At 31.6% G+C, this 20,642-nt stretch overlaps 3 protein-coding genes across 7 annotated transcripts; all 3 read left to right on the forward strand.

Moving 5' to 3' along the window:
- Nucleotides 1-1,797: 1,797 nt before the first annotated feature.
- LOC124825899 (uncharacterized) lies at nucleotides 1,798-2,375 on the forward strand. The gene is made up of 2 exons (XM_047298634.2): nucleotides 1,798-1,947; nucleotides 2,022-2,375. Exon 2 carries the CDS (start codon nucleotides 2,096-2,098, stop codon nucleotides 2,279-2,281), a length of 186 nt encoding a protein of 61 aa, XP_047154590.1. The 5' UTR covers nucleotides 1,798-1,947; nucleotides 2,022-2,095; the 3' UTR covers nucleotides 2,282-2,375.
- A 4,374-nt stretch (nucleotides 2,376-6,749) lies between these two features.
- On the forward strand, nucleotides 6,750-10,867 carry LOC124825897 (uncharacterized). Of its 5 annotated transcripts, XR_015779957.1 has the most exons (7): nucleotides 6,750-6,903; nucleotides 6,993-7,313; nucleotides 8,550-9,655; nucleotides 9,779-9,934; nucleotides 10,015-10,194; nucleotides 10,293-10,379; nucleotides 10,549-10,867. XR_015779957.1 is itself a non-coding variant. In XM_047298631.2 (6 exons), the coding sequence occupies exons 2-6, from the start codon at nucleotides 7,028-7,030 to the stop codon at nucleotides 10,561-10,563; spliced, it is 1,743 nt and encodes a 580-aa protein (XP_047154587.1). In that variant the 5' UTR covers nucleotides 6,750-6,903; nucleotides 6,993-7,027; the 3' UTR covers nucleotides 10,564-10,867. The 5 variants fall into 5 exon arrangements, 4 of the variants coding, with proteins under 4 accessions (XP_047154587.1, XP_087948231.1, XP_087948232.1 ...); XM_047298631.2 differs by lacking the exon at nucleotides 10,293-10,379; XM_088092105.1 differs by lacking the exon at nucleotides 10,293-10,379 and having other exon boundaries at nucleotides 10,021-10,194.
- Nucleotides 10,868-18,826: 7,959 nt separating this feature from the next.
- On the forward strand, nucleotides 18,827-20,642 carry LOC124825895 (receptor-like protein 51). The gene has a single exon (XM_047298626.2). The coding sequence runs from the start codon at nucleotides 18,936-18,938 to the stop codon at nucleotides 20,238-20,240; it is 1,305 nt and encodes a 434-aa protein (XP_047154582.1). The 5' UTR covers nucleotides 18,827-18,935; the 3' UTR covers nucleotides 20,241-20,642.

The raw sequence follows: 20,642 nt of genomic DNA on the forward strand, positions 1-20,642 counted from the left end.
CCCTATTTTCTTCTCCCATTTCCCTCTTATCGTTTTCATTGCCGAATTAACAGGTTCCACACAGTTTTTCAGAGTTCTCAGCGTTCTGCTGCTATCGTCCTTCTCATCGTCGTTGGTGGGCTGTAGTAGTGGCGGCGTCGGCATGTTCGTCAATGGAGCTGGTTTAGGATTTATTTTTCCGGTGGAGTTTGTTTTGGGTCATGTGCAGTTGAAGCCGTGGAATTTATTCTTCTTCCCCTTCTTGGAGATCGTGGGATGAGACTGGTAAAAGATCCAAGAGATATGAACCACAAACAAGTAGGTAATGACTGCGGCAGTAGAGAGAGGATGTTCCTATCACACCATCGGCAACTTGCTCAAGAATGATCTTGGAAGTTCTTCATTCGGAAGGAAATTTTATCACTCATTTGTGTTTTTTCAGCAGAATTTAATTTGGATTGACGGCAAATGTAAAAGCATTTTCAATCTCAATCAATTGTAATCAATCACTATGAATGACTTTGAAAATGATAATTATAGAATTCATGGGTCCAAAGCATGTTGGTCGAACTCAACCCCGAACCCACCAACACCATCCTCGATCCCTCCTCCTTCTTGATCGAAAACCCCTCCCACTCTTCCTCCATCCTCACCTCCAACTCACGTGTTTTCAACGACGACTCCGAATATGACCTCAGAGCCATTCCTGGAATAGCCGGATACCCTCCTCAAAACACCACAAACAACAATTTAGATTTTCCATTGAAGTTGTAACATGTATCACAGGACAAATCACCCACCAATTACCCACTGGTTCGTGCCGGCAACGTCGCAGGGAGAGACGCTCTCGCGCACGAAAAGGAGGTCGAAGTTTGGGCTGCTCCGTCCGGCGTGGGTGGCGTCGTCGACGACACTCTTGGCCAACGAAAGGAAGGCGCGACGGAGGGTAGGGACTGCCGCATTGGAGGTTGAAGGAAGAGGTGTTTCTCTCTTTTCCTTTTTGTGCATATCCCTTAGGATTTTAGGGTTATGAAGAAGAAAAGGTGTTTCCCCTCCGCGCTTCCAATCGAAGAAGAAAAGAAGAAAAGGGGTTTGCCCAGTTTGTCTTTTTTTGCCCTTGAAGAACGTTTGCTCAATCCATTTTTTAATACAAAAATCAATTCAAACTCATTTTTAATAACACGTAGGCAAACTTAAACTGCCGTTTGTTACCCGTAATTGCTTCAATTTTACATAAAAAGAACCCAATTGAGACGCCGAAAAAAAAAGAGACCTATTTGAGATTTACGCCGAAAATAGGGACCTACCGAGACATTAAAATTTTTTTTTTAAATGAAAAACTCTGACATTTATTTGTAGAAGATATTTATCTTTCGCTTAAAATTTGTGTTTTATACAGATGTTTTTTTTGTTAAGTTAGGATATCCTCAAAATATCAATCTTCTGTTAGAAAAAAAAAACACTGTACATCAATCTAAGAAAATTTCAAAACGAAAATCATTTTAATTTTTAAAAAATTTGAAAACAACTTTTTAAATCAATAGAAACACTAATATTTTCTTAAAATTGAAACAAATACTCAGTTAGGATACTTCTGAGAAAATATTTCTTGTAAAAAGTAACTCTGTATAAGCAAAAGTTGGTGAAAGTAATTTTTTCTCGAATTATGTACAGAGAATGAACTAATGATTGACAGATATTTAGGTTGTAACGTGGAACAAGAGACGGAAAGAAATCGTCGTATGGCGATAAGTTGTTTTATTTTAGTTTATTTTTTTCCGAAGACTGGAGAGGAATATAAAATGTTAAAGGTATGTGAGAAGATAAGATTGAGACATTGAACCAAATCAAAAGCACACTGAAACACTAAACTGGAAACCGGTTACCACTCGTCGCTTTTGGAGGAGTGACTGCGCCGCTGTTATTATCTATTTCCAACCATACTCTCCAATACTACAGGCTACCCAGGTCACCTTCCCTTCTTTCTTTTTTTCACTTCCAACATCTCTTATTTAAACTAAAAAATCTCGTTCATAACTCAGTGTCTGTTTCCGAATACAAACTCAACCCGACCCACCGGAAGCCAAATTAAGTGTTGAAAAAGAGAGTGAAAGAGATGATATTGGTGTCGATCGTGGCGGAAGTGCTGGAGGAGTACACGGCGTTGCTGGCAAGAGTGGTGGAGCAGGTGTTCCGTTCCGCCCCTATCCCTCGACGGGTTCGTTTTCTCATCCTCCGCACCCTTCCCTTCGTTTCTTCTCACCCTAGGACCATTCCACCCCCTCCCACCCATTCCTATTAGGATTCTTCATTTTCCTTTCACCGTCACTGTTCCAATTTTGTAAATTTCAGATCTTTTCTATTAACACTGGAATCGTATATTCTGTTTCGTTTAACCTTTCTCATGTTTCATACTCCGTCTTTCTTTCTCTGTTAATTTTTCTATTATCTGTAGCTGAACAAAATATCTGCAGTTACTATGATTGGTAAAATAATTCCTTTTTCTTGTCGAGTTATTATTGCAAAAAATTACAACACTTTACACGACTTTAATGTAATAATGAATGTATTTTTAAAGTGAACGACGTGATGCTAGGACGTTGAGCAGTGTGCATAACACAATATAGAATTGGTGGTGATAATGTTAAAAAATCGATTCTCACAACTTCACTGTCATCTCTCAAGTTAACGAGAAAAGCTTCATTTTCAAGTCATTATCACTGTTTATCTGTAATATCCCATTGCTTAAACAAGAAAATAACAGGGAAGAGGAGATAGATGCTCACCCGGTAATGTTCTCGACTCTTCGGAAACTTGATATAAATTACATGAATTTGAATTTTCATATATCAACTTATTTCATTTATTATGATTTTAATAACTAGGATTTGGCTTTTAAAAAAAGTGCACTCAAAGTTATTTTTCAGAAAGTTAATGATTTTAAAAAATGGTTATACGAAAATATATTTCTGTAACATGTTAACTGACTTTTGAACATTTATGTTTTAGGTTAATAACATATTAATTTTGTCGGGGGACTTTAGATAAGAGAAGGGTGGATTCATTTAATATGAGAGATGATACAATATAATATTTTTATAATTAAGAAACTGTCTCAATTCACATAATCTTAGACATATCAAAACGAATTTGAAAGAATTAGGCGTTTTCTGCTACCTGTATCCATCAGTTATAACCCAACATATTTATGAACATGTAAACATGGAACCACCATTGCCTCACGTGCAAGACATGGAATCTTATTTAGGTATAATAACGTATCCTTGTCCTACTCCTAACTCTGGGTAGTTTGAAAATAATTCTAATCAATTGTACTTAAGAAATTGCATCTCATCGTACGTTTTGAATTCACTTTTATTATCATATATTCGTTTCAACTATTATATTTTTGTAGTATAATTTTTAACTTTACAAGTGTCGCTTAATCTACCATCAATTGATATATTATTATTGATGTTGTTTATTTAAAATATAACTTAATTATAAGTATATATACCTTCTACTTGAGCGATTTAAGTATGAATGCTAAAAAAGTACAAATTAATTTTAAAGGTGTATAAAAATTTATTATTTTTTAAAACAAATATTTAGAAAACAAGTTGTTCATATTTCAAATTACTTAGTCTTTTAAATATTGTATTTAAATAAAATAATTTAAGGTTCATTGAATTTTAATTTTATTTGAATAGGTGTTTAATTACCACTAAGTATAAAAATTACTTTCAAATAGTATTAGAAACTTCGATTGAAAAAATAATTAGTATGTGAAAAAAAAAAGATAACGGGTAGAAACTTCAATAAAAAAAACAAAATGCGATCAACAATTACTTAAAAGAAGACACATTAACATTGACTTATAAAATTATATCAAACATCTTAGTTGATCTTACATTCAAAGATAAATAATATTGGAAATATCAACCAAAAAAATATTCATATTAACATCGATAAAAGAATTATAACTTCAAAATAAGTTACAACTTCTTGTACTAATTTCGATAAAAAAAAAAAACTTGGTTAACATCAAACTTAAAACAATTTTATCGATACTTAAGAGAAATCTAATTAACATTGGTTAAAAAAACTCTAGCCTACATTTTAACTACTTCCAAAACAATCTCAAATAATAATACTGGTTAACATTAGTTAAAATAAAGACGTATTTAAAATAATTAACAATACACTATTGATGTAAATAAAAACTTTCTAGCCGAGGTAAGTGTACAAATAAAATATTAATGGTGACAAACAAAGGAAAAAATGATGTTGAACCTACAAAACCTATGCTTCAATTAAGTTAATGACATTTGGACCAGCCGAAAGTCAATAATATCATGATTGAGAATGAATAAAAAATAATATAACAAAATAGATACATAAGTTTAAATTATGGTAGAGAGTGAATAATTTTAAATTCTTAAAATATATTTAAAATTAATTAATTTTATAATTTGAATGGATTTTAAAACTTTCGGTAGTATATATTATAATATTCGTGGTAACCATTTTTTTAGTAAAAGTATTGATATCTTATTTTTCTTTAGAGACATATTTTATTATAAAAATGACAATTAAAATAAAACTTAAAAAATTGTTTAAAAATAGCATAAAATGATAGAACTTGTTATTTTCACGAGTGTTTCTTATAAATTTATCGTCCATGTTCTTTGCTTTGTCTACATTACTTGTTAATTTTTAAACTATGGTTATTATTGTAGTTATAATTTCAATTACCACAATAATTATGGGAGCTCTCAAGTAGCATGCATGAGACAACATTGTAATCATGATGTTCATTTTCCGAAGTATGATCAAACATCACATCCTCCACATCACTAAAGTTAAGAAATCATTGCATATTGAACTATAATGGTTCTTTGTGAGTGATCTACCTAACTTCCTCATGAATATACAAAACACAACCATGTTATGTGTTCAGGTGCTCTAATTTTATCAAAGCACTTTCAAACATTCAATACCTTAAATTTTTTTATATAAATTTAATAAAAACATGTAAATCATATAAAAAAGCCAATGTAATGCAATTGTAAATTGCTTCGTATAATAAATTTATTGTGACTTAATGTACAAGTCATCTTATATATAAATAAAAAATTTATACACAAATTTAGTTTGTGAAAAAATTTATAGACTTTTCAAATATTTTAAATAGAAAACATTTATCTATCTTAAAAAAAACAACATAGTAATATTGGTATAAAAGAGTAGGCTTATAAAATCTTCCATCCAAAGAGACAGAGTAACTTTATATTCCTTTCACAGATTCTTTCAATGTTTTAAAACAAATATTGAATAAAAAATAAAGATATTTAATATCTCAAACAAAATGTACATAATATATTAAAATAAATATTGAATATTTTTATCTAATAAAAAGAGAGAGAATTAACAAATTTGTAAAAAAATTAAAATTATTGAAAGAATTTTTTTTTATCAAATACTTTTGCAACTCCACATATTAGTGGTTTTTATTTAATCCCAGAAATTAAACCATTTTTTTAGATAAAAATTAAAGAACCTAGTCAGAAACATTACGTAACCTCACTTCTTCATAAAGTAAACAACCAATATAACACCATCCAAACCCAGAAACATCTATAGTAGTAATTGACTTGCGTAAAGATATTCAGTCCATCAAGGGCCCAAAATCAACCATTTTGGGTTTTTGGGAAGCCCAACGTCACCCTTTGAATATGGGTAAAAAATAAAAATTTGGTAAGGACGAAGCTACAATGGGTGTTGTAATTTAGAGTAAACACTTTAATATCTTCCAAATAACCCTAAATTTATAAAGCACATTTAACAAGTTGGAGAGGGGAGTGAAGAATCTATAAACATGAATGATTAAAATGAAGTTTCTCTTCTACTAATGTTTGTTGTAAGATTTTTTTAATAACTTAAATTTTTACCCCAAATGATTTGCAGGGGATTTCAAGTTTTACAGAAACTTTAAGAATACAAGAACCTATAATTTGGTAGCCACAAAAGTATAAAAATAGTGTAATTTTTCTTTTAAATTTATTAAAAAAAATTTAATTTTTAAAAGATTACAAATATTGATTAATAAATAAATTTGATAAATTTAACCAAAGTATTGGTGTAACTTTAATGTATTATAATTTTAAATTTTAATTTTTACACTATTTTGTTTATAATGAAGTTATATTACTTCTCTACTTTTAAAATGGTATCATTTTAATAATTTTGAGTACAAAATTGTACCATTTTAATGTTTTTGCCGAGACGTTAATGTTTTTGCAGTAGTAGAAATAATAGCTTGATAACAACATGAGTGATAAATGAACTAGACAAAATAAACTCTTTACATGAAATGAAATGCACTTTTTTAAGGAAAAAAAGAAGAGGAAGGATATACATAATTGAATTGAAATATTCTTAAATTATAGTTTCATATACTTTTATTTTCTCACCATAATTGGATAAGATAAATTTAATGCTTTCTTTATTATAAAGGGAACATGGGATATTATAAAAAAGAAGCGAACTTAAGTGCATTAATAGTTATCACTTTCCAAAAATTTTGACATTTTTTCTATTTTGATGTTAATAATTAAAATTAGTATCGGTTATCAAGATTAAATGCCAATTGTAATTAAAAATGTTAATACCAACAGAATTTTTCTAATTTCTTCATTTCTAATGAAAAATTACAAATAATTCCTCCATTTCTATTTCTATTCCATACACTGAAACAAAATTTGGAAAAAAAAAAGTTTCTGGGACTTCTCTTCTTCACCTTCCTGGAAGTACTATTTCCAATAAATTAATTTAGCAATAACTACAAAAATCCAACAAAAACCGAAAAAGAAGAGAGAGAGAGAGAGAGGGTAACTGGGGCCTGCACACTACTTGGTAACGAAGGTATACACTTTTTCCCAAGTCAGTATCCTCACAGCCTTTGAGTTTGCACTCTCTGGAATTCTCACACTCTTCTTCTGTATTCTGTTCAGTTTCCCACTTCCAAATTGCAAAGGAGAGAAGAAAGATGATGAAGAATCAGAACAAGCATGTTACCTCGTTGACCACACGTTTGTCGCCACTGGCCAAACCCTTCACCCTCAACCGCTCAACCCTCAAACCTTGTTCAAATTCCCTTTTTTCAGGGTACCCTTTTCTTGAATCACCAAAAAAAGGTGACTTTGATGAGTTTGGGGAGGATTTTTCGTTACCCACTTACTCACCCTTAGGTCATGGGAAACAAGAGGAGGATTCTCACGAGAGTTTGTTTGCCAAAGGAAGTGATTTTGCTGACTCTACCATGTTTAACGAAGGTAGTTTGTTTTTTTTTTCTTCTGGTGTGTTTGCTTGATTGAATTACATGTGTGCTCATGTTTGACTCTTTCATTTGTTTTTTAACTTCTGTGTATAGTCATGTAGATGTTGATATTAGTTGTGCTTTTATTCCCATGTTGATTTGTACTGCTTTAGTTTTGTCTTTTAAGGCCAATGTATAATTTTAGATGCATTTTATGTTTATGTCAGTCACCCTAATAATTGATTATGCTTCATTCAGTTTTTTTAACATATTAAGCTTTTTACTGCTTAAATGATGATTACAAGCTGGAAATTTTCTCTGATTTGTTTTAGACTTTTTCTTTTCTTCTGATTTGCATATTGTGTTTTATGGTTGCTGACATGCCGATGCGTATGTAAAGTTTAACAATTGAGCGATTGGTTCTATGAATAAATATCAAATTTCTATGAAACTCGAGGGGTCTTTATTGCTGTCGAAAATAATATTTCGAACAATCCTTAAAGCAAGCAACACTTCATCACTTCATATCACAAACTCTTTTTTAGCCAATTTGATATTTAAAATATCCCATAATATAATCAGGCTTTTGTTGAGAGTAATAGATATGATACATTGCCATAAAGTACCTCAGAAATTTGTATTCTTTGGTTTCCTTGCCTTTGTCCTCAAGAATGAAAAAAAAAAACTAAATAGACAGTTTACTGTTTTGCAACAACAAATATGGTATTGTTTCCTTGATTTTAAGTTTTATTTTTTACTGATATGTTTAAAAATTTGATTACCATTTACTCTTCCAACCTATTGTTAGCAAGCCCACCAGGATTAAAGTTTGATTGTGCATAAATAAATCCTTATCTTCATTGTTGTAGTTGATAGTTTTTTTTTGTCGAGAGTGTTCATGAAGGAGAGATTATAAATATGTGTCCACATAAGGGATTGACACTGCTTTTAATCTAAAATCTCAAAGGTTTATGGGTCTTTTTTTCTCATATTGTGTTTAACTTTGTCATTTCTATCCCAATGTGGAATCCAGACTCACACTTGTACTATTCACAATACTGCTCACCCTCCCCATATCATGAATTATAGGTTTTAAAATGAACCAATAGAATTAGTTCAACTATAACCCCTGCCAGGGGTATCAAAATCTTACTTCCATCTATGGTTGTATTTTAATGTTCTTGAACTTTGGTATATATATTTTCTTTTGTAGTTTTGATCTGTCTAGAAAATTATGGAATGACATGTACAGGTAACCAAGCTGTTCATGGGTTGAGTCCCTGCCGAACAGAGTCTGCCAGTACTGGTACAGTTGTAGCAGAAGGCCTTCTGTCAAATTCTGAAGGCACAACACTTGTGGACGATGAATCTAGCAGTTTTCTTCTTTTTAATTGCAAGGTTTCCCCACTCAAATCATTAACAACAGATATGTCCTCTGCTAAAAATACTTCTCTGAATCATCAGTCTTCTAAAAATTTGATTGAAAATGACTCTGATGTGGATTCTCCTTGTTGGAAGGGAACCATGGCTTTTTGTCAAACTCAAATAGAAAATTCAGGAGAAACTAATAATGCAGAGAAAGCAACAGAAAAACATAACAGTTTAAACCCGTTGGCTCCTCAGTTCTTTCCTCGTATTGCATATGTTAAGGATGATTTTGGATCTTCCAACTCTGGTTCACCTCTAGCTACTAATGTTTTATCCGGAGAGCATATGCTCAAGAAAACTGTTATGGCTGAATCCCCTGTAGAACTGAATACAGGGATTGAGCTTCAGCCTTCTAGTAACACCTGTGGAAAGGAAAAGGCATCTAATACGATTAATGATCCAAAAAATAGCTATGTGGATCCTGCTCTAAATTTGCATTGTAAGGTGACACAACCTTCCTCTAAAGAAGATTGCTCAATGTCCATAGGAAAACTTGAAGCTGTTGTGGATGCAGATAATTTTGCAGAGAGAACTAAAGATCCCAGGGTTTGTAAGTCAATCACTGATGCTTTTACTACAAAGAGCTGTTCTCCAATTTCAACTCTGGCATCATCGTCATCTAGGGTTGCTGTTGTTACTGATCTTCTGAAAACATTTGAAGGTATTTCAAAGTCCTTAAGTAAATCTCCAACACCGGATGTTGGGATAGTGGTCAGTGCAATACATGTTCTTTCAGAATTGCTGGTGCAAACATCCATGGATGGAGTAGGCTGTAATAATGAACATGGTCATGATGAGATTATGATCCAGCAAATAATCAATAATCTAAATCATTTTAGCACAAAAAGATGTGTCCAAAGGATTCCGACCCTTCAGTCAACTCCTGCAGATAATCCATTTTGTCATAATAGATCATTGGAGCTTCCCAAGGTATGCATGAATCTATTTCCTAGTTATTTTGGTTTGCAACAGCCTAATTGAGCCAGATGTTCTATTGCTTTCTGCTCAGTCTTAATCGCTACTGGAACTGACGTGTACGTGTTTACATTTAAGGGACTTGAGATGACAAGTATAGAGAACCTTAATGATCCAAACAAACTTCATCCACAAAATGATTATACGAAAAAGAAAACAGTTTTTAAAATGTTTGGTCAGAGTGGAAAGAGTTTTTTGGCACCTAGCAGTGATAAAGGCCATGAAATTGCTCAGGTACCGGCTGTGATGATAACTAAAATCCAATCAGGTTTTATGTTTTTCATAATCTGAAAAGAATCTTTGACTTATTGAAGCTTCAGGTCATTCGGAGGAGTCTAGGGAAAACACTGGATTTTGATAAACACATGCACCCAGAGGCTTTACTGTTTTTGAACTTATGGCTTGATTCTGAAGCAGAACGATGTTTTAGCAAATATGAAACCTATCATTGCCTTATGGAAGCTGGGCTGGATGTAAATTGTACTACTGTTGCGGTATTTCCCTCTCCCATAAAATCTTACCACAGCCTCTTTTTGCTACTATAGTTTGTCATAATGCTTAATATGGGCTAATTCTTGAAAAATTCCTGCAGAATCCCCTTTAATACACTTTTCCAACACTCTACTAGGTAAAATTTATGTAGGTGACAATAAATGATATTTGGGACTCATTAAAAAAGGTAAGAAAAAAGTGTCTAACTAACACTTTGCTAACACTTAGTCATATTTGTTTCCTGAAATAAATATTGGATTGGGGTGTGGGGAGGGGGGTGAGACTCTTTACTAAAAGTAACTGTCATTTTGCATATTAACTTGGGTGATGTATCAATTATGTATTTCTATTTTCAGGAATTATTGAGCTGATGGCGCTATGTAGATTTGCAAGAGACGCAATGGATGCTGCAGTAATCAGACATTGTAAATATCATACATATTTATTATCAGCTAATTTGAGTATGAGTCTGTAATTGTACAAACGCAACCGATTCACGAAAATGCAAAGGATTTGTTATGGTTGATGTAGTTCTGTCATGCCTATAGAAACTTATATGTTTTGTTTGATCATGGGAAGTATGCAAATAGATGGTAGCTTATTGCTGTAAATGGCATAAATATCATGCTGTTCAATGATAACGTACTTGTTGAATGCATGAAGCTATTCACGTCATCTTCCCTTGTTCTCTCTACTGAACTTTTAAGTTAGTCTATTTGTATGTCTTCCTACTTTTGTGAATATATCTTGACATTGCTACGTGAACACTGCATATAAATAAACAAACGCATGCCCAATTGGAATATATTGAAAGGAATTTGATCTGTATCTATGCTTGAAAAGATAAGTGTGACAAAGGTCTATTTAATATGATATTTCGCAATGCAAAAACATGTTGTAGATTGGATAATTTGAAAAGGTGTTCTGAAATAATTATTCCAAAAATCTTTCAGAACAAGTTTTCAAGAGTTTTTCTGATTAAACAATCTGGAAGGTTTAAAAATTTAAATTATCTACAGTGGTGGTTTGGGAGGGATGGGTTAAAGAGAGAAAGAAGCTATAGAAGAATTAAGCTTGCAGATTAAATTATAACTTTAGTGTATTTTAGTCTTCTTTTTTACTGATAGTATAGGGGTGCATTAAAATAAGGACCCACGTTATTTTTATCCAAAAATATACGTTCCAAAGTAACATCTTTGGAGTTTTTCGAAATCAATTTATCTTGAATTAATGGTGAAGCTGCATTTAATCAGGTAATTAATTCTATTTTTTATGTTCACGTCCCAATTACACAGGATGTTAGGCACCATGCTAGGAAGTGTCCAAAGTGGATACTGAAAAGAGAAATTTCAGACTGAATTTAGTACAATTTCTTTAGGAGTGCTCATGATTGAAATCCTGACTTTGTTTTTACTGTAGAATTGAATGATGAATCTGGGAATCCAATATGGAAAAATAGAATGAAGAGCTGGAAGGAAAAGGATAAAAAGAAAGGAAAAGGCTGTACAATTAGCTTCAAGAAATTATTGCTTTTTAAATTAACTGTTTCATCGCCAAAACCCTTATTGTTTTTCTTCAATTTCCGCAATATATTTTGTTACCTTTTGGACATTCATCATCCATATTAGTTGTTTGGTTTAGTGATCAAATAATCATTAACAATATTTAATTCTGAACATATACAAAGAACTTTTTAAGTGATTGTACGGAAAGTGAAAACCTTTTCTATTTTTGTATGATTGTGTAGTTCTATTAATCAATTATTGGAATAACGAGAGGTTGCCTCATTGCAAAAGTTGAATTTTTGAGCAGAATTTCTGTCTGTCATTTTCAGGGTTTTCCTTGGACATGGTGATGCCCATGACAGAGAATAGAAGAATGAATGTTTCCATAGAGAAAATGCCAGATTACGAACACCGGAAAAAGGCTGGTGCTGAAAATGAACTGTTATACTATTGATAAGAACTTCTGATTAACATTCCATGAGCTCACGATGGTAATCTTGTATTTTGATATTACATAAAGTGTTAGATGAACTTTTGTAGTGAAAAACAACATGTTAATATTTTTTTCAGTGGCATAAAATATTTTTCTGTATAAAATTTAAATGCACGGGGTTAAAAATTTGGTAGGTGACCATGACTTATTTGTTATTATTTGACTCGATCCACAACGAGAAAGGACATATATACGAAATATAAGTATGCATAATGTACAAATTACACAGTGAAAACATTTTTTCATGGAGTTTTTCTCTCAATTACAGTGACTATAGTGGGCTTTGAGCAGCAGTGGAGTGGTGTCACTATTGGATTGAAGAATTTCATACTGTTTGGTTGTTATGTTCCAAGGATTCCGGAAGATGTGGTGTTAACATCAACTTGAGTGTCAGTGCCTAAGGTGGTGATGAGAGTTAGGTGAATTATAATATTATGAACCAGACTACATCTTAACTCCTTCAGAAAATTACCCTTATCATTGTTAATGTGGTCGGTGTTGTTGCTGGATGTTCTGGTGCACTTAATGGAGGATGTGAATATTGGGACCACTCCTTCCAAAGCTCTTCTTTGCCTTCTTTGTGATTCGTTGGTCGGTGAGTGAGGCATTGCTATTCCATGCTTAGTGCTAGCTGCTGATCTGTGTCTCCTCATTCTTAAGAACATGTTTGGGTTAGTTAAGCCCTTTTAGAACAACAAATTAAGAAGGAAAAATATATTTTTTTAAGTTAAAGTGAGCTTATATGCTATCTAATTTATGAAAGTTGTCTCTAGAATATGATTGGTAAGTCATTCATATATTTTCATTACAAGTTTTTCCACAAAACGTAAGTTTGATAATTACAAATATTGTCTATAAATAAATTTTCAAAACTCTTTAAAAATATCAAATATACAACATTCGCAATCCAAAATAATATACGCATTTTTCTTATTATATCATAAAGTATGTTTATCAAAAATTATGTTTGAGTTACTTTTGTGATTAATCAAAGATAGAAAATATAAGTCTTCATTATGAATAAACTCTTTTTTATATCAATATGAAATGATGAAAAATTATTAAGAATTAATATAATTTTCATGAATATTGATATTTGATATTCTTATGTGTAATTTAATTTCGATATATAATATGAATGATGATTATATAATTTTCTTATTAAAATATGGTATTGTTTTCTTTCATAGGTGCTGCTTAAAAGGTCTAAAACATAGTCAGTTAACAAAGACAAACTCGTATATGAACAAAGTTTACAGTTGATCCATATCACACATTCAATTTTATATATTATAAATAAAGTGTAAATAAAATTTATGATGTCACGAATATATAATACTTATAGATAATTAGTAACAAATATTTTAATACTTGTTTAAAATAATTAAAATTAAAATTTAATTTATAATTTATAATTTATAATTTATAATTTATTAAGTTAAATTTAATTAAAATAAAATTTTAATTTATATTTTACTAAGTTAAATTTTAATTTTTTTTATTTAATCTAATTTATATTATATTTTATATTTTTTAGAATTTTTATTTAAATTTTATTTTAAAAAATTATAAAATATATTTTTAAAATATTTGTGAGTGTTGATCGTATCTCTTTATTTTTTAAAATTCATAGATATTTTTTAAATAAACATCTAATTAATAATGAGACAATTATTTTATTTTGCAAGTTAAATAATAGATTATTCATACCTTATCCAACCTATACCTATGTGTAATCAATGATTTTTAAAAAGCTTTCTTTATCATATGTTCAGAATATGGATTATGAATTCAGGATGATGATTTAAGCGGTATTAGTCCTCTGTTGAAATGCATTTAACGTTAAGTATAAATAAACATGTCATGCTGATGTGGAATGATTTACAAACTGTCACAGACATTATTTAAAAAATAAAAAATAAAAATATTATAAGTGGGACAAACAAACACAATTTTATAGGGCGTGCGTGTCTTAGATCTACAACTTCTCACAAAAAGTTAACTCTCACAAGTCTTTATACTTAATTTACGTGTAATAAACGGTATCAATCAGGTCATGCACCACCGGTTGAAAGTAGTTAAATAGGTTACGGTGAAACTATTGATAATTGTGACTATTTCTTTGTATAAAATAATGGTTTCCAGAGGTAAACTCTTCATGTACTTCAAGAGGATAAAATAATTATGGAAAATATTATTTTAATAACCTACTTTAAAGATTGTTTTAACCATTAAAAAATTTAAAAAAGTTAACTTTTGCATTTGTAAAATAAAAGATATTGAAATATAAAATAAAAAATACCTGGAGTTTCAAAATAACAGTAACAGATACTTATTTTACATTTTGAGTGTGAAAGTGCACTTTCATTGCTCTACGTTTCATTCAATATTTTATTTTGGTTTTCGTCTGTGGTCTTCACTTCTGAATAACTGATTTTAAAATAATATTTGTTGGTGATATCACAGACTTAACTTCAATTTATAATATATATATATATATATATATATATATATATATATATATAAAAAATAAGTGGAGATCTAATCTAGTGTCATTATGAATTTACCCTTATTTTAAAATTCTGTTCTTATTTCTGTAAAATGATGTGAAAACTAAAATCATAGTTTCATAGACTATGAGCTTTGTTAGCTTTTGACAAATTGGAAAAAAATATGAGGAAAATAAATTAATAGAAAAGAAAAGAAAAATAGAAATAAATTGAAAATGAGAATTGTTTGATGGAAGAAAATTACAATAAATGAAGAGAAATATTTTTTTATCATACTATTATTTTATTTATTTATTTGTTATTATTAATATTATTTACTCATTTGTTATTAAAAATAAGAGCCTGTAATTGAGCAGGGATTGTTTGAGTTTTAAAGACTGATGTTTTTTTTTTTCAGATTACTTTAAAAAATCTCAAATTACTTCAATTCGAGCAAACTTACTATGCATAATCAAAATAAGTGGTGCTGCTAAAAATATAAAATTAGTGAGTGATATTTATATCCATAAGTAGAAAAAAAAAGGAATACTTGGAGCAAATTTTTCAAAAAATCTATTTATTGAAAAAATAAAAATAAAAAAGATAGAATTAATTTATATATAAATAAAAAATAAATTATATAAAAGATATACTATAAATTAACTTATATTTTGTTGGTTTGTGTAAATTTTAGGTGATGTGACAAGAAATATTAATTCCCCAATCAAAATTCAAAACGAGAGAAATCAGAGTGGTTCTGAAGCAATTATCGAATAAACATTGTCCACATCCTACTTACCATTTAGTATCTAGTTTGAGTCAATATTATCCAGTCATCTCGCGTGATCACAATTAACGAAGAAAAGTTGAATTACTGAACTAAGTAAGTGCACGAACACTATAATTAAGTTCGTTTCACGGTGTCGAAAACTAAGTTGGGATTTATGACCTAATCTAATCCCTAGTTTTGGATTTATAACCTAGTTTTTTGTTTGTGCACGTTATCCACATTTGTGCATTATAGACAACAACACATCACGTTAATAGGATGTTTTTATGTCAAAGTATTTGAAAGTAATTTCACTTGTTTGTAAGGGTTTCTTGAAAAGCCAACCATAACGATTCATGACTTCTTTTTGTCTTTTTCTCTTTCTTAGAACCCTCTCCTTCTATGCCTGGCTGGCTTTGAAACTGAAACTGTGAAACCTTTGTTATTGACATCATAACCAAGTCAAATTATCAATCAGAAAAAAAATATATATAAAGCTAGGCTAGAGATTTAAAGATTTCAATTGAGAGAACTAAAAATAGTCCAATTGGAAGAAGACAGAAAAAATTTCTCAATACATTATAAAACACTAGAAAATAAAAAAACTTGTACGGTCTAATTTAGTCTGACTGGATGGTCAACATACAATACTTGTAAATTGAACGGTCAGGAAGAGAACCTAATGTTTATTCTTAAATGAGATTAATCTTAATTATAGACAACTTAAGACAAAATGTAATTAGTATTAATTGAGTCGTAATTAAGTCTTTACTAATCAAATGTCTACTACAAAATTTATAAATATAGGTAAAAAAATAAGTGATTATATTTAATACAGATTTAATATCGAAGTTAGTGATTCTCGAAATGGTATTAGAGAAACTGTCACATAAAACTCTAAATAAAAAACAACATCTAGAGATCTCAAACTCTAAAAAAATTGCTCGTGTGAGTTGACTTCGATCCTACGTCTCAAAATAAATAATTAAAATAAATTGAGATTCAAATTAGTAAATTACACCAACCCTTCTAAATCATTACAAGACAAAAACTCAACCTAAATTTATTTTTAATAATAGTTATTGTTAATTATGTTAGATATAAGTGTAAATGTGTTTTTTGTTCATAGTATGTATGCAGTAAGCTTGTCATCTTATCACAGATAACTTAGTTGTAAAGTGAATTTTGATTTTATTTCTAAAATTTAATTATAACGTGAACTATACAATTGTATTTAAGTATAAGATATCTCCAGTTTATTTTTTTTAATATATATATATATATATATATATATATATATATATATATTAATCCATAATCCATTACAATTGATTTTTTTATGCATGATTTATTTTCAATTTATGATGAGATGCAAAGTTTCTTTGTATGTATTTTTAAACAAATTTAAAATAAACGAACTAATTATTTAAAGGAGTTTGCTAACGCGCGTACACCTATTTTTCGGTTGGTACATTTTAGCAGTTCTAGTAGACAAAAATATCCTTATATATAATGGATTATAAGTTTTAAGGTTAAGGGTATTTTAATAATTTTCATTCTCAAAACTAAAAAAAAAAAAAAGAAACCCCCAAACCCTTACTCACCTCTCTCGTTCTTCTGAACCCTTTCTCTTTCATCTTTCTCACATGAGTTTTCATCTTATAATTTTTGTCTTATATAATTTTATCCAATTTTCACAAGCATAAAGGAATTGGTAATTGACCTGGAAAAAATCAGAAATACTCGCTGTTAAACAATTTCTTACAAAAAATGATTTTATAATGAGTTTTTATTTTATAATTTTTGTCTTTATTTAATTTTATCTAATTTTCACAAGTATAATGACATCAAAGGAATTGGTAATTGGCCTGGAAAAAAAATCAGAAACACTCGTTCTTAAACAATTTCTTACAAAAAATGACTTTATAATGAGTTTTCATTTTATAATTTTTGTCGTATATAATTTAATCTAATTTTCACAAGCATAATGACATCCAAAAGAATTGGTAATTGGCCTGGAGGGTTTTTTTAGAGATGTTGATTCAACATATGCAGATGATGAAATTAGGGAGGTTAGTAAAGATGGTGAAATTGAAGAGATCTTGAATGAACCTTTGCCTGAAGGTGATATGTCAATAACTCAACTCTTTACAAAGGCAAATTGTTTAAAGGCAAGTGTTTATGATTTTTTCAATTGGAGCTATAGTAGGAATGACAGAGAAAAGGTTGGAGTGAGAGAGATGAAAGAGAAAGGATGAGAGAGGTGAGTAAGGATTTGGGGGTTTCTTTTTTTTTTTTTTTAAGTTTTGAGAATGAAAACTATTAAAATACCCATAACCTTAAAACTTAGAATCCATGATATATAAGTGTATTTTTGTCTACTAAAATTCGGTACACATTGCTAAAATGTACCAACTGAAAAATAGGCGTACGCGCGTTAACAAACCCCTTATTTAAAACTATATTTATAATATTTATTAAATAATAAAATAATTACAAGAAATATATTGTGTGAAGAACAACCCAATAGATACTGTCATCTATAAGAGATTATAAGGCAAGTTCCTTGTAAAAAAAATTCAAAGACCCAAGGTTATACCATATTTTAAAAATAAAAAATATACTAATTTCACTTATTTTATTTCCTAACTTTTTAACTTAAATAATAAATATGTCCGCATTACAATTTAATTGAATATGTGAGCATATAGCGAAATAGAATTTGATGAAATTAAATGACACTGAAATCCTTGTAAGCACCAATTAAAGAATGTTCTTGTCACAAATAATAATTTAGCGAAAAATGTTTATATGAATGAATTTGTTTTAATTAAAAAAAACATTAAACTTTAAAGAAGAAGAGTTGTAATAAAAAGAAATAGTGTATGTCCTTAACAATAAAATCTAATCACGGAGTACCTCTAAGATACCCCTCCAACCCTAATTTAAAAACATGCCCACCCATTCTTTAATATTTCATTCTTCTCTTCTCTGTCATTTAAAATTCCCCATCTTGACCGTTGTTCCTTCAAACCGCTCACTTCCCAATTTACACTTTTCTAATTTCCCCCAAATCAAACACGTCTGCTTAAATAACCTAACATCATTTTCAATCGGTTTTAACTCCTCTACTCAAATACGTAATTTTATATTACACTTTATGAAAATCTTCTCATGATTTTAAGTTAAACATACCTTCATTTTTTTCATTACATTTAAAAAACCTAATTATTTATTAGTTGTGCTATATCTAACTTTTCATTGATTTATATTAAAGATATCTTTCAGCCACGGTGGAAAACTAATTTCTTTCTAATAATAGAGTAATTTTTTTGTTTTCAACAAAGTTTCTTTTTTAGTTGGAAGAACTTTATTATTATATACTACAGCTACATGTTACCTCTGTTTTCTGCTCTGTCACTCACTTCAGAGTTCCCACACTAGACTTCATTCTCGTAATCTCATGTGTTCCTGACAAACCACCACCATGAAACCGCCGCCGCCGCCGCGACCTCTTCCACCTGCTTTCATTGTCCTTCTCCTCCTTCTCCTGCTCTCCAACCCCATTGCCACATCTCTCTCTCTCCCTCACCCTCCAACCCCATCCCCCACATCATCTCCAGCATCACCGGAAACATCCACTACCTCCACCCTTGACCCAAAGCAAGTGATAGCCCTAGAATCCCTCAACATACCCACCTCAAGAGACCCCTGCGCCCAACCCTCCTTCCACAATGCCACCATCTGCGACTCCTCCAAACCCTTCCGCCACCTCATCTCCCTCCGCCTCGCCAACTGCTCCTCCTACCTCTCCCTCTCCTTCACCGCCCTCAAGTCCCTCTCCACCCTCCGCTCCCTCTCCCTCCTCAACTGCCCCCTCTCCCCCGTTCGTCTCCCCCCGGAACTTGCCTCCTCCCTCACCTCCTTCTCCTCCGTCAACGGCTTCCGCCACATCTCCGGCGTCTGGCTCTCCCAGCTCCCGAACCTTACTTCCCTCACTGTCTCCGGCGGCCAAATCAAAGCCTCCGGCCCCTTCGTCATCCTCGCCCACATGACCAAGCTCAAAACCCTGACCATCTCCAACGCCAACCTCACCGGATCCCTCCCCGGCCACCTCCACTCCAACCTCACTTTCATAGATTTCTCCAACAACCGCCTCAAAGGCAACATCCCCCCCTCCATCACCATGCTCGACTCCCTCCAACTTCTCAACCTCTCCTCCAACTCCCTCGCCGGCGAAATCCCTTCCTCCCTCGGAGACCTAATTTCCCTCACAAACCTCTCCCTCGCTTCCAACTCCTTCACCGGCTCCATCCCCGATTCCATTTCGGCCCTCCCCAGCCTACTTCACATGGATCTGAGCTCCAACCAACTCAACGGAACCATTCCCAAGTTCATTTCTCAAATGAAGTCTCTGAGGTACTTGAATCTCGCCAACAACAACCTCCGCGGCGTTATGCCCTTTAACCTCACTTTCATCAAGCGATTGGAGGTCTTAAAGGTTGGTGGCAACACTAACCTCTGCTACAACCACTCCACCATTTCTTCCAAATTGAAGCTCGGCATCTCTCCCTGTGATAAGTACGGAATGCCGGTGACTCCGCCCTCTAAGGATTCGTCCGCAGATGACAGCACTGACGATGATTACGATGATGGTGATGGGGAGGGGATTAGACACAAGAAGGAGCACCATCATGGTCCTAACAAGTTCGTTCTCGGTGTCGCCATTGCCCTCTCTTCCATTGTCTTTCTCATTGTTTTCTTAATCCTCTGCTCCAAGTGCTGTCGTTAGAGGAAATTTTGGATATTTTTAGATTAGGAAATTCATAAATTCGGTTGAGTGCACCCTGTTTGATATATTTATTTATTGTTATTATTATTAGTAGTAGTATTAGTGTCATTAATTATTATTATACAGGGTTTACAGAGTAGGTTGGAGGGGAGGAAAGATAATGAATATGTAACTGCCGAAACAAAATTGGAAGATAAAGAATAAAATAACGAAATTGTTGTATCTTGGTGGGGATATTTGGAAAAACGAGTCAGGAGAGACATTGAATCGACTTCATGAACAGTGTAGTGCGTTTCTTTATAATGGGATGCTACTTTCCAGATTTTAATTTTTTGATACCGTCTTATTCGTTGTTTGGAGTAGAAGGTGGACAATGGTGCATGTGGGTTTTGGTATCTTAAA

Source organism: Vigna umbellata, chromosome 5, assembly GCF_029865625.1.
Source record: "Vigna umbellata cultivar VRB3 chromosome 5, Vumbellata_1.0, whole genome shotgun sequence".
NCBI lineage: Eukaryota > Viridiplantae > Streptophyta > Magnoliopsida > Fabales > Fabaceae > Vigna > Vigna umbellata.